The sequence below is a fragment of the Impatiens glandulifera genome, chromosome 6 (assembly GCF_907164915.1).
Source record: "Impatiens glandulifera chromosome 6, dImpGla2.1, whole genome shotgun sequence".
Classification (NCBI taxonomy): Eukaryota; Viridiplantae; Streptophyta; class Magnoliopsida; order Ericales; family Balsaminaceae; genus Impatiens; species Impatiens glandulifera.
In genome coordinates, this window is record NC_061867.1 from 15,359,564 (window position 1) to 15,372,641 (window position 13,078).

The 13,078-nt window shown below is 31.7% G+C and overlaps 1 protein-coding gene across 1 annotated transcript; it reads right to left on the minus strand.

Moving 5' to 3' along the window:
- Window positions 1–8,102: 8,102 nt before the first annotated feature.
- On the minus strand, window positions 8,103–9,757 carry LOC124942560 (berberine bridge enzyme-like 18). The gene has a single exon (XM_047483087.1). It carries the CDS (start codon window positions 9,723–9,725, stop codon window positions 8,130–8,132), a length of 1,596 nt encoding a protein of 531 aa, XP_047339043.1. The 5' UTR covers window positions 9,726–9,757; the 3' UTR covers window positions 8,103–8,129.
- Between the last annotated feature and the right edge of the window lie 3,321 nt (window positions 9,758–13,078).

Genomic DNA, 13,078 nt, shown 5'->3' on the forward strand with positions numbered 1-13,078 from the left:
AATATTGATCAAACTGAAAATCCAGGTATGGATTTACATGTTGGTAATCATGTAAATACTAATGATTTTATTGATGACAACGAGCAAAGTAATGAAAATGTTGAGGAGTTCATTTCTTCTAATGAACCAAGACGGTCTACTCACTCAAGATAAATGTCTTTTGGTTGATACCCAACAAATGAGTATGTATTTCTATTAGTGGTGAAGACCCGAAAATTTCAAGAAGCATTGAAAATTGAAAATAAAAAGAAATGGATGAATGTCATGGAGGATGATATGCAATCTCTTTGTGTGAACAACATTTTTGAGCTAACAAAACGGTCTAAGGCCAAAAAGGCTTTGAAAAATTTAATGGTTTTATCGGTTGAAGTAAGAGTAACACACTTCACAACCTAGATATAAGTCTCGGTTGGTTGTAAAAGAATTTTTGTAAAAAAAGATATTGACTTTGGCGAGATCTCTTCTCTTATGTTGAAAATGGAATATATTCGCGTGATTCTTTGTTTAGCCGTGAGTCATAACCTAGAGTTTGAACGAATTTGTTAGATTACCAATCGCTATAGACTTACTAAGTATCACCGATTGGTCACTCAACCAATCTCCACAGCCTTACTAAGCAGCACCGATTGGTCACTCAACCAATCGTTATAGGCTCACTAAACAACTCCAATTGGTTATGAATATATCGGTGTTACCCTCTATGGTAACACCGAGAGAGCTTTTACAGATTGAGACCGATTGGAACAACACCAATCCGTATAGGATAATATCGATTGGTAACCATAGAAGTACTGATTGGTAAACCAATCGGTATATGCCATTTTCATACTAGTGAAATGAATGTGAAAACAATTTTTCTTCAAAAACATTTATTAGAAGAGATATACATTGAGAAACTAGAGGGTTTTCAAGGAAAAATGAAATAAGAGTATGTTTTCAAATTAATGAAGAGTCTGTACGGTTTTAAACAAGCGACACAACAATGATATAGAAAATTTAGTTCAGTTCTAGTTGAACAAGGTACAAAATGAACAAGACTGGTCAATGTGTTTTTGTGTGAAAATTCTTTAATGATGATTTTATTATTATTTTACTCTATAAAATGATAGGTTAATTGTTGGAAGAAACATTTTTAAAATCAGTGAGCTAATAGACTTTGAGTAAGTCATTTACTATAAAAACTTTGGGATCACGTCAAAATCTTGAAATTTGAATTATCCATAATCTAAATAATAAAAAATTGCATTTGTCACAAAGAATGTACATTGAGAAAATTATTCAACTCCAGATCCATATTAAAGGCTAGGACACAAAATGGCTTTAGAATTTCAGACAAATATTAAATAACTCAATTTTTATCCAAAATCGTCTACTAGCTAAAAGAGCCATCAATGTTGTATAATGTAATAACTATCTTCTAAAGTACACTTAACATGGTTAGATGGATAAATTGTTCAAAATATAACATTTATATCACATAAGCAAGTATGAAATTAAGCTATTTCATTAATGTGAATTGGGATGTTAACTGGTATTCGGCCGGTGGATAATGAAATACTCATTCTCGAACCCGATTTTTATTTTACTATCCACCATGACCCTGAACCTGACGGGTATCTCTATTTGTATCATCATCATCATCACTGATTCATTGGGTACCCTATTATCTGATTAAATATTTATAAAATTTTAGATGTTGAAAAATAAAAAATATAACATAAAAACTAATGATATCAAAATAAATAAAATAGATACATTACTTACTCATATTTATGTTGTAGTAGTTAAAGAATATAAAAACATTATTGTTACTAGCATGAATCCTGTGCATTTACACGGATAAGAAATATATACAAAATATTATTTATCTATAAATATATTAGATAAAATTAATATTATTTAAATTCAATTAATTTAAAATTGGTTTTAATTTGTAAAAACTAAATTTAATCTTAAACTTAATGTTAACATATATTTTATCCTTCGGCACCCCACTTAACCTCTCAATAACTAACCACCAATTGACCATCATCTTGTGAATCACACTTTTTAATATGTCTTTTTATCTTTCGGCAAACCACCACTAACCATAATCTTGTTACTCACACTTTTCATGTGTCTTTTTATCCCTCGACAAACTACTCACCAATCTTAGTTGACCTCTATTTTACTCTCACTTCAACAAATCAACAACTAATCCTAATTTATCACAAACGTCTTATGCAACGTCAAACCAACCACTAATCACCACTCGTTTATCTTGTGACCTCACACTTTCAAATGTTCGTTAAACCAACCACTAATTTCGACCTCACACTCGACAAACCACCCACCACCCGACCTCAATTTCGTGACCTCATACTTTCAAATACTTGTTAAACCAACCATTAATTCCGACCTCACACTCGACAAACCACCCACCACCCGATCTCCACCTCGTGACCTAGTTTGTAAAAATTAAATTTAATCTTAAACTTAATATTAACATATATTTTATCCCTTTGGTACCCACTTAATCCCTTATCTTGTGACTTACACTTTTTCATATGCATTTTTTATCCCCTCGGTAAACCACCCATTTTACCATAATCTTGTGACTCACACTTTTTCATATATCTCTTTATTCCCTCGGCAAACTACTCACTGACCATACTCTTGTGACTTACATTTTTCATATGCCTCTATCCCTCGACAAACTACTCACCAATCTTAGTCAACCTCTCTATTACTCCCAATTCAATAAATCAACAACCAGTCCCAATTGATCACAAACCTCTTATCAAACGTCAAACCAACCACTAACCACCACCCGACATTCATCTCATGACCTCACACTTTCAAATGCTCGTTAAACCAATCATTAATTCTAACCTCATACTCGACAAATCACCCACCACCCGACCTCCATCTCGTGACCTTACACTTTCAAATGATCGTCAAACTAACTACTAATTACAACCTCACACTAAAAAAACTACCCACCACCCGACCTCAATCTCGTGACCTCACACTTTCAAATGCTCGTTAAACCAACCATTAATTCTGACCTCACACTTTCAGATGCCTATCATTTTTTAGATGAAATATAGTAAGGAAATATATATATATATATATATATATTATATATATATATATATTATATATATATATATTATATATATATATGATAATGGAAAACAAAATTTAATTAAGAATGAGAGAGTACGAGAGATTAGAGAGAAAATACCTGATGACATGAATTAATGTGGTTGAGAGAATAAATGTAAATGTTGAAGAAACTAAAAAGAATTAGTATGCATGTAGCTCGTGCATTTGCACAAGTAATAATATAAAAAATCGTGAAAAAAATTACTGTAAAAAATTTGATAACATTTTTAATTTTAATTTTAACACTTTTAAGTTTATGAGTGGGTCAACTCACAATCCGACTCAAGTATCCATTTAATCTCACATATTTATACAAATTAACCATAGCCCTCGACCCGACAATCCAGACACTTTGAAAATTAAGCATCATTATATATATATATATATATATATATATATATATATATATATATATATATATATATGTTAAAAAGTTGAACTTATAAGGTTAAAATATTTCGCGTTCATCAAATTTGGTCTTGAATTTAAAATATAAAATTTTATTTGCCTAGTTGGTTAAAATCTTGTACTTGTTTTGTTATGTTATAAGTTTGAAACATTCATATAACATTTTTAAATTTATTTTTAATCGTCTTAAGTTTATGTGCGGACCAACCCACAATCCGACTCAAATATTCATTTATTCTCACATATATATCCAAATTAACCACAGTTCTCGACCGGCAATTCGAATATCTTAAAAATTAAGCATCATTATAATTATAATTATATTTATATTTATATTTATAATTATAATTATTAATAATATAATAAATTATATATATTTATTGTAATGATTATAAAGATTATGAATTTGAAAAGTCAAAATATATATATATATATATATATTTATTAAGGTATCGAGTTTGGGTTTGGCACACTCCTTATTCCCAAACTTGATCGGGTAACATTTTACCTTCCATTTTCGACCCTGATTCAATTTAAAATACTCAACTCCGACCATCGGGTGTCCACAAATATCAGGTATACGGGTATCAATTGTCGTCCTTAAATGTGAATGATAATAATAATATCAAAAATAATTAAATTAAAGTGGATATATTGAATAAAAATAAGAAGAGAATAATAAGTTTATAAATATTAAAAATGACAAAATAAAGAATTTAAGTGTCAAGGGTATTTACTAAAAAAATGAAATGTTCGAGATTTGATTACAACACTTTATGTTGAAAAACTGAACGGATTTATTTTGACTTTAATTGATGGAATGAATGTGCTAGGGTCTACAAATTAAGGTCTCGGTCCTAAAATAAATTCCAGCAACCTTTCTCGGCACCCTTTCTCGGCACCCTTTCTCGGCACCCTTTCTCGACACCCTTTCTCGGTCCTATAGTGCACATGGGCCAGATTTCTACTATTTTGTTTTGTTATTTTGTTTTATTATTTTGTTTTGCTTTCCTTTTTTATTTTACAAACCGAATTCTGTTATTTTCTAAGTAGTTGTAACCGAATATTCTGGGGCAAAATATCACCTATATAAGGCTGATCTTTCTTCCCCAAGGACCCATGAATGGAATAATGAAGATATGAATTTCGCCCCCATTTGTCTATTATTATTTACTATGGACTATTTGGTATAGACCAACAATATTTCTCTTCGCACCATTGGTTCTTCTATCCCCTCATCCCAAATTCTCTATAAAAAACCTTCCTCTGCCCTTTGATTATAGAATTTCTACCCGGTCCTAGAGATCAAGAACTTGATTCTTGAGATCAAGAACCTATAAACACACCTTACGAAACAAGTTGTAACATTCTTGGTATCAGAGCAAGACGATCCTCAAATGAAAGAAACCTGATAGCAAACAAGATGTGGATGCTCTTAAGACCCTACTCGAAGGCCTGTCCCAACAATATGCCTCCATGCAAGCTTCCCTTCAACAACACGTGACCGAACAAGCTGCTTTGCACAATGCCTTTCAGTAAAATATGGACAGAAGGTTCAATGCTGCTGGAAAAAGTTTGACAGTCATTGAAACGGGTGCGTCTGGAAATGGCCAGGATCCCTGCACCCGACCCTATGTTAATGCTTCTTGTTACCTTCCTCCAACCCTGCTCACAAATATTAATATTTCTGAATTTGATGGGACTGATTTGGAGGGTTGGCTCATATTTGTCGAGCAAGTCTTTAAGGTGGGCAAGACGACAGATGCCACAAAACTAGACATTGTCCGCACTCACTTTTCAAAAGAGGCAAGAACGTGGCATGACTCATATTTACAGAATCGCAACTATATGAAAGCCTTGATGTGGGATGTATTCAAGAGGGATCTCTTGCTGCATTCGGTCGCAGGCCCTTATACAGCGCTGAGCCGTCGTTGTTGCCTAAAATATGCAATGTTAACACGGCCTGGCCGAGCACAAACCGGACAAGCGATCCCAAGGAAGACATGTGTTATACTTGCAATGAAAATTGGGAGCCCAATCATAGGTGCAAATCCAAAATATTTATGGCCCTGGCTAATCAGCAAGAAGTCCAAGAACTCGTTCAAGAACCCGTTCAAAAATCAGGTTTTTATGACCCACCTTTGCTGCTTGAGACAAGGGACAAACGTGTCATTACTTTGAACACATTCACGGTCCAACAGGGTACCCCTCGGTCGCAGATCAACATAATACAAGGCAACCAGCTAGAAAAGACCTTGGAAAATTATAATGTTACTGCCATGGTACAAATAAAGAGTAAAAACGAATGTCAAATTGTTTCACTTGTTTTGGAAGACACTCCTGAAAATTTCCAGCACATAATCAAAGGGCTTAACCAACAACCCAACAACTGACCACTAGCCAGGAAGATTACTAGAAGACATGGTTATGTTGTTGCACATGTGTTGCTGGTCCAGAAAAAGGACAGGGCTTGGTTGTTTGAAGACATTCTAGAGCATAATCAGAAGGAAAATGGTCCTTTTGCTGCACCTGGCGTACTGGGCCGAAAGAAAGACTGATTTTAGAGCTGGAATACAGAAGACTTTTAAAGAAATGCGGTCCTACACTCCGACACTTGCTGGACCTACTAAAAATCCGACTAGACAATAAGAGAAAAGAGTTCTTTTTGAAGATAGGGGCATGCACATTAGAGTCTCGCCAGGCCACGGTCTTTTTTGTCGAGGGTGACGAATTTTGAAGGGGGAGATAATGCTAAGGTCAAGAAATTAAGGCCTCGGTCCTAAAATAAATTTCAGCAACCTTTCTCGGCACCCTTTCTCGGTCCTATAGTGCACATGGGCCAGATTTCTATTTGTTGTTTTATTATTTTGTTTTGCTTTCCTTTTCTATTTTACAAACCGAATTATGTTATTTTCTAAGTAGTTGTAACCGAATATTCTAGGGCAAGACATCACCTATATAAGGCTGATCTTTCTTCCCCAAGGACTCATGAATGGAATAATGAAGATATGAATTTCGCCCACATTTGTCTATTATTATTTACTATGGACTGTTTGGTATAGACCAACAATATTTCTCTTCGCACCCTTGGTTCTTCTATCCCCTCATCCCAAATTCTCTATCAAAAACCTTCCGCTGCCCTTTGATTATAGAATTTCCACATGGTCCTAGAGATCAAGAACTTGATTCTTGAGATCAAGAATCCATAAACACACCTTATGAAACAAATCGTAGCATAATGCTTTGCTAAATACTAATTAATATATGTCTCCATTGAAGCAATTGAATTTGAAGGGTCACCTTATTTTCTTTTAAAGGGAATAACGTGGCAATCTGATTTACTGAAAAAATAACAAAAAAAAAAATCACCCCTTTTATCTTTTTTCATTGAGGGATGTCACGTCATTTCCTCCCGAATTGCATCCTCTATCACTCTTATTTTGTTATTGCATTTAAAAGAGGAGATTATTCTTATGTTAAGAGAGGCTCTAATATGCTCAATTACCTATTTGTTTGGCAAACGAATACACCATAACCACAGTTAAATTATTTGTCGTTGTTTAAACAAAATAAATAAAATATTAGTAGGAAAATAACGACATAAAAGCGTAGCTATTGCTCAAACTAGCGAAGGTAGTTAGACTAGTTGCTATTCGTTATTATACCTCTCGTCACAAATCATAACTATGATAGATATAGATTTTCTTAGGTTCAATATTAACGAAAAAATATCGTCGTTATTTTGAAATTCATAGAGTATTAGTTATTGTTATTAGATTAAAATAATATAGAATATCGGTATTTTTTAACAAAAAAAAATATATAGATTTTGATATTGATATTTGTTTTTTAAAACTGAACTATAAAGTGAATACATTAAATATAAATACCCTAAAACATATGTTAATCATGAATTTGATGAGTGACATAAAAAAGAAATCATAATTATATATACTCTTAACTCATGACATTTTATCTCTTAATTAAGCCGATTAAGTTACCTAAATACACTGGTTTGGGTTACTTTTAAACTGAGATTTAAGATGAGATTCCATAAAGATGGAATCGAGAATTGAATTATTCAATATAACTAATTAATCTCCAAATTCGATAACTAAGTAAATTTGAACATTTTATGATCATAACTTCTAGTATTGACAACATGGTCCTAAAATTAATTATTGTAGCCCAAACCTATACCAAAATTCTATAATTAATTATAATAGAGTTAGATGTTAAACACATATATCATATATGAACATATGTATCTAGTTAACACTATCGAATTCCAAATGCGATTTGTAATAAGAATTTTAGCATTTAATTTTCCAAATGTTTGTTTGAACATGTTAATTATTAACTAAATATATAGTATTGATATTTCATTACAACTAAACTTGTATAACCAAAATACAGTGACACTATGGTCACATACAAGTATTATTATTTATTTTGCAGTAAATTACAAAGAACAAGACATCTTTATTTTATATGGAATAGGACTAGATCATAGTAGAAAAGAAGTGTATATATATTTAACCCTTATTTATTAATTAGTGCCCATTCTTCTTGGTTCATTTGGTAATAACCGGAATGCTTTGCTCATTCCAAAAGAAGTTTGATGGATCAACCATACTTTTTACCTTCACCAGCCTTTTAAAGTTGTTCTTGAAGTATTTCATCCCCCAAATGCTTGCTTGTGCATAACTTGTATTCCCTTGTTTATTTACTCCGATATCGAGATCTCTATAGTTTAAATACGCAGCTCTCGGGTGTTTTGAAACATAAGGTGTCATGTAGCTGTAAAGTCTTCGGATCCAATCTATACGCTTGATGGCTACAACTTCGCTCGGGTTGTTCCAAATGGCCAAGTGTTGGATCTTGTATAAGTTCCCAGCTCTATGTGGGAAAGGAATAGACGATTCTGATATTTCATCCATTATGCCACCATATGGGTTCAAGATTAAGATAGAATTCTCAGCACCATCCTCCAAGATTATGTCCCAAATCCCTTCCAATCCGGATTGGGGGATCGGCTCTTGCACGTAATCTGATTTTCCTTTGAAAGAAGATGTGGTGGGTTGAGCTCGGTTTAGCAAAATCTCGAGTGGTTGCCCTCTAAAACCCGCAAAGTAAAGGATGGATTCGATCCAACTCATCTCGATTAGATCATCTTTGGTCAAGCCAAGCTCGGGGAAGCCATTTCGCATCACGTTGATAAGGTCGTCGGCTCTTCCTAGATACAAGGAATTGAATGAAGCCTCTATTGTCAACTTCCCCGTTGCTCTAGAGTTTGCCCTACCGATGATTATCCTAATGAAAAGTTCTTTGGGAAACTTGTGTGCAACATATTGCCACCGATTAATGAGACTTGTAGCGTTTTGTTCTAAAGATTTTGAAATAGTGAAAACTGTGACGGTGGATGGAACTCTAACTAGGTTTACTTTCCATGCAATAATGACACCAAAACTTCCGCCTCCGCCCCCTCTTATGGCCCAAAACATATCCTCACCCATAGTTTTTCTATCCAAAATATTTCCATTTACATCGACCATGCGAGCATCAATGACGTTATCAGCTGCAAGACCATATTTACGTAGCATCGTCCCATATCCTCCACCGCTAAAATGTCCACCGACACCGATGGTGGGACAAACACCTGCGGGAAATGCTAGGTTTATACTTTTTTGGGCTACACTATAATAAAGTTGACCGACAGTAGCACCCGATTGGACCCAAGCAGTGTTGTTTCCAACGTCAACTTCAATAGACCGAATGTTAATAAAATCGAGGATTATAAAAGTAACGGGAGAAACATAAGAGAGACCCTCGTAGTCATGTCCCCCACTCCTAAACCTAATTTGTATCCCTTGAATTTTGGAACAACAAATGGCTGCTTGTATTTGAGAATCATACAAGGGTCTAATGATCAAGAGGGGTTTCGGAGTAGAAGGTAGCGCGAAACGCAAGTTTTGTATGGAAGAGTTCAAGACAGACAAATACGAAGATTCGTCAGGTGTATAGATAATTTCAGAAATTGTTGACGATGAATTTGGAAAACGATTTGAGAAACAATCAATCAAATCTTGATGACTATGTGCCGATATAACCCATGACAATGAAACTAAGGAAATGATAAATGCAAAGAATAAAGTGGCTAAAGGCTTCATTTTGTTTTTTCAAATGAAGTTTCGGTATATGAGAGATTGTATGTCATGTGTTAAGCTATTTATAGCTTTCAAAATGGGAACCCTTTTCAATTTTTTGCTAGAAAAATTTGGACAAGTTTTTGATTAATTAAATAATCAACTTCTCATATTTCTGAATTTTGACTTATCTATCTCATCTTCTCTAGAAAAATATTAATCAATTATTGATGGAGATCAAATTGGACAAGCAAAAGATCATGCTTAAAAACAATATCTAAGAATATATATATAAAAAAAAATCCTATTTTAAATATTTGCTTATCCTAGTTTATTTTTCAATGAAAACCAACACTACCCTCACTAAGTCACATTAATCCATTTTAAATCGAGGTCTCAATAATTCACATTAATCTATTTTAATCGACTAATGATACTTTTTGTCTTTTAGATAAGATTATTTATAACTTTATCTATTAGAGTAACTTTTTTTGAAAAAGTTTCATTCAATATGATATAAATATAGTTGTTTCAGCGTATTGACAAAAACAATATAAAAACACGAATGTTAACCTTATCACCAAACACATTCGAAACACAGTGAGATTAATCATTTGAGAATAACAATAAAAATATAAGTTCAAATGTTCACCAACAAACACACGTAACATAAAATTTAACGTTAACATGTTCTGAAATTCTTAAGAAGATCAATGAGTTCACCAACCGCATCAACAGATTTTTCTAGAAAAGTTCTCAACTATCATCGTAATAATAGTGTTGTGGAGTAAATGCATTGGTCACTAATCTATTAGGGTGACTCAAATGACAAGAGTTAATTTTATGATAATAAAGATAATGCGTTTGATTTCTATTAAAAACTCTTTAAATTGAAATATTAATACGACGTGAAATCGTGCTAGCCTCCTAAATTAAAAAATATATATATTATTTGTAACTGAATTTAATGTCATGACTTATATTATATTTTAATTTGGTACATGTCATTTTTAGTAAAATATTATTTTAGAAATTGAATTTCAACCAAATTCAAGGTACACCAAATAAGAAGTTTGGTTAAATAAGTAAATAAATCTTTAAAATTTTAAAAAATATATATGGAATAACACAACTATATAACAATTATACAACTACATAGTAACCAATCTATTATATAGAAGGGCACATGATTCGGATTTTTTTTACTTAATATATATATATATATATTTTTTAAAACGGCTTAATGTTATTTCATTAAAGAAATCCAAAAGTGGGGGAGAATCCAAAATGAATCATGATCAAAGCTAGACAAACTCTAACTTTGATTAAACCAAATGAGTAAAAGACATAAAGTATACAAAACTTACAACATTAACAGTCTAATTCAAATGAAAAATCTCATCTTTGACTAAGCTTCATTGCCTTTAAACGTTGTTATTCCTTTTCTTCTATGTAATTTCATCTTTCTTTTGTGAATATATTGTTTTTCAGCATTAACGTCAACTTTTCTTTATTGTTCATTTGAGCACTCTTTTTCACAATTGGTTATTGGACTGTTTCCTCCTCACTCTTCTCATTTTTTATTTTGTTACTTTCTTCTTTTGTTTGTTCATCTTCCTTGTTTTCATATTAAACTTCTTCGGTATCCTCTATTTCTTCAATTTCATTACATTCTTTTTTCTCTGATTTTCCTTGCTTTCTTTCTCTGTATTTTCCTCATTTTTGCCTTCTTTATCATTGTTCTTAACTTCCACAATATGGTCTTTCATTCTTGATTCTTCCGTTTCATTTTCCTGTTTTTCCGCTTCATGGGCTTTCAGGATTATTTAGTACTAGCATGCTGGAAAATATTGTAGAAAGCACACATGTTTGGCCCTCCATTCATATGAGATTTACATGACAATGGACTTTCCCTTTTTATCATCAATTGTCATGGTCTTTGGTAGTGTACTTTGAGGGTGTACTTTTAGGATTTTTAGGATGCACTTCAATGTTTATTCTAACAAAAGTAAAGTGCTTTCCTCCCTTTGTAATTGAGTCTATATATAATGGTTTTCCCAATAAACTAGAAAAATGACTTAGAGATTCTACATTATATATGTGTGATGGGATGTCACTAAGATTGAACCATATTTGGGTTGTTTCTTTTAGTTTTTTTAGAAAACTCAATTTTTCAAATCATCTCTCTAGCTTCATACAGTTGAATCTAATATAAGTATACTTATTACCCAATTTTTAGAATATTATTCAAATTTGTTCCCTACTTGAATTGCAGAAAATAGAGATCATATAAGTTTGCTAAATATTTGTATTTATCCGAAAGGTAAATTTCTGATTTTTCTTGAAATAATTAAACAAAATAGATTTTAAATGTTATTGAAAAATCTTTTATTACTTTTTCTACTGCATCTTTTTATATATGTTGTTCACATTAATTAAAAGTGATCAAATACTCACCGGGAACACCTAAGATTTTATCTGATTTTAATTTTAATAACAATAGATAATGTTTAATATATCATAAGCTCATAATCCAATAATATTATAAAAAGAATTATCATTACAAGTAACAAGGCCTCAAGTTGTTTTTGTTTAAATTGTGTTCTAATTTTCTTTTTTTAATGATTTTTTTCCTTATGGTTATACAAGTTTTTTTACTTTTAAAAAAAGAAAAAACATAACTCTAATCAGGCTAACTCAGGACAGACCATCTAATAAAATAAATATTATTTTAGTTAAATTTAGTAGATATTTTAATATAAAAGTGTGTATCTGAATGGTTGAAGATTAAAAAGAAAATAGTATTTGATTATGGGTTTAAAACTCACTAAAAATAATTTTTTTTAACACGTGTTTTTACATGGGATGGGACAACTCAATTCTCGAAGCGACGCTGACTCTAATAACACAACATTTTTACATTTAAAATACATTTTCCTTTCAAATGAGAGTACTGTAGATCACATATGATCTTCCAGGATAGTATTGACATATACTTCATATAGAAGAAAAGTATATATCATGCAAAAATATAAGAATTAGTCCCTTATATTGTTTTAGAAAAAATGATGTTCTAAAAGAAGTCTACTTTTTTGATTAAATTTATTAAAAGTACACGTAACACAATTTGGAAGGGACTATGAACAATTGAACCTAGGGGGGAGAAAGCTAAAGTTTTAATCAAACAAATGCAATCAATAATAATGCCAAAAACAAATAACACTTATTCATGTATTAATAAAAAGTGAAATAATTTAATAGTAATTTTTATTTTTTTTTAAAAATAATAAATTTTTTTTATTAAAAATGAAAAAAAATTTGTTTAAGTATAACAAAAAAAAAAAAAGCATTACATTAAAAACAAAATAAGAAAAAAC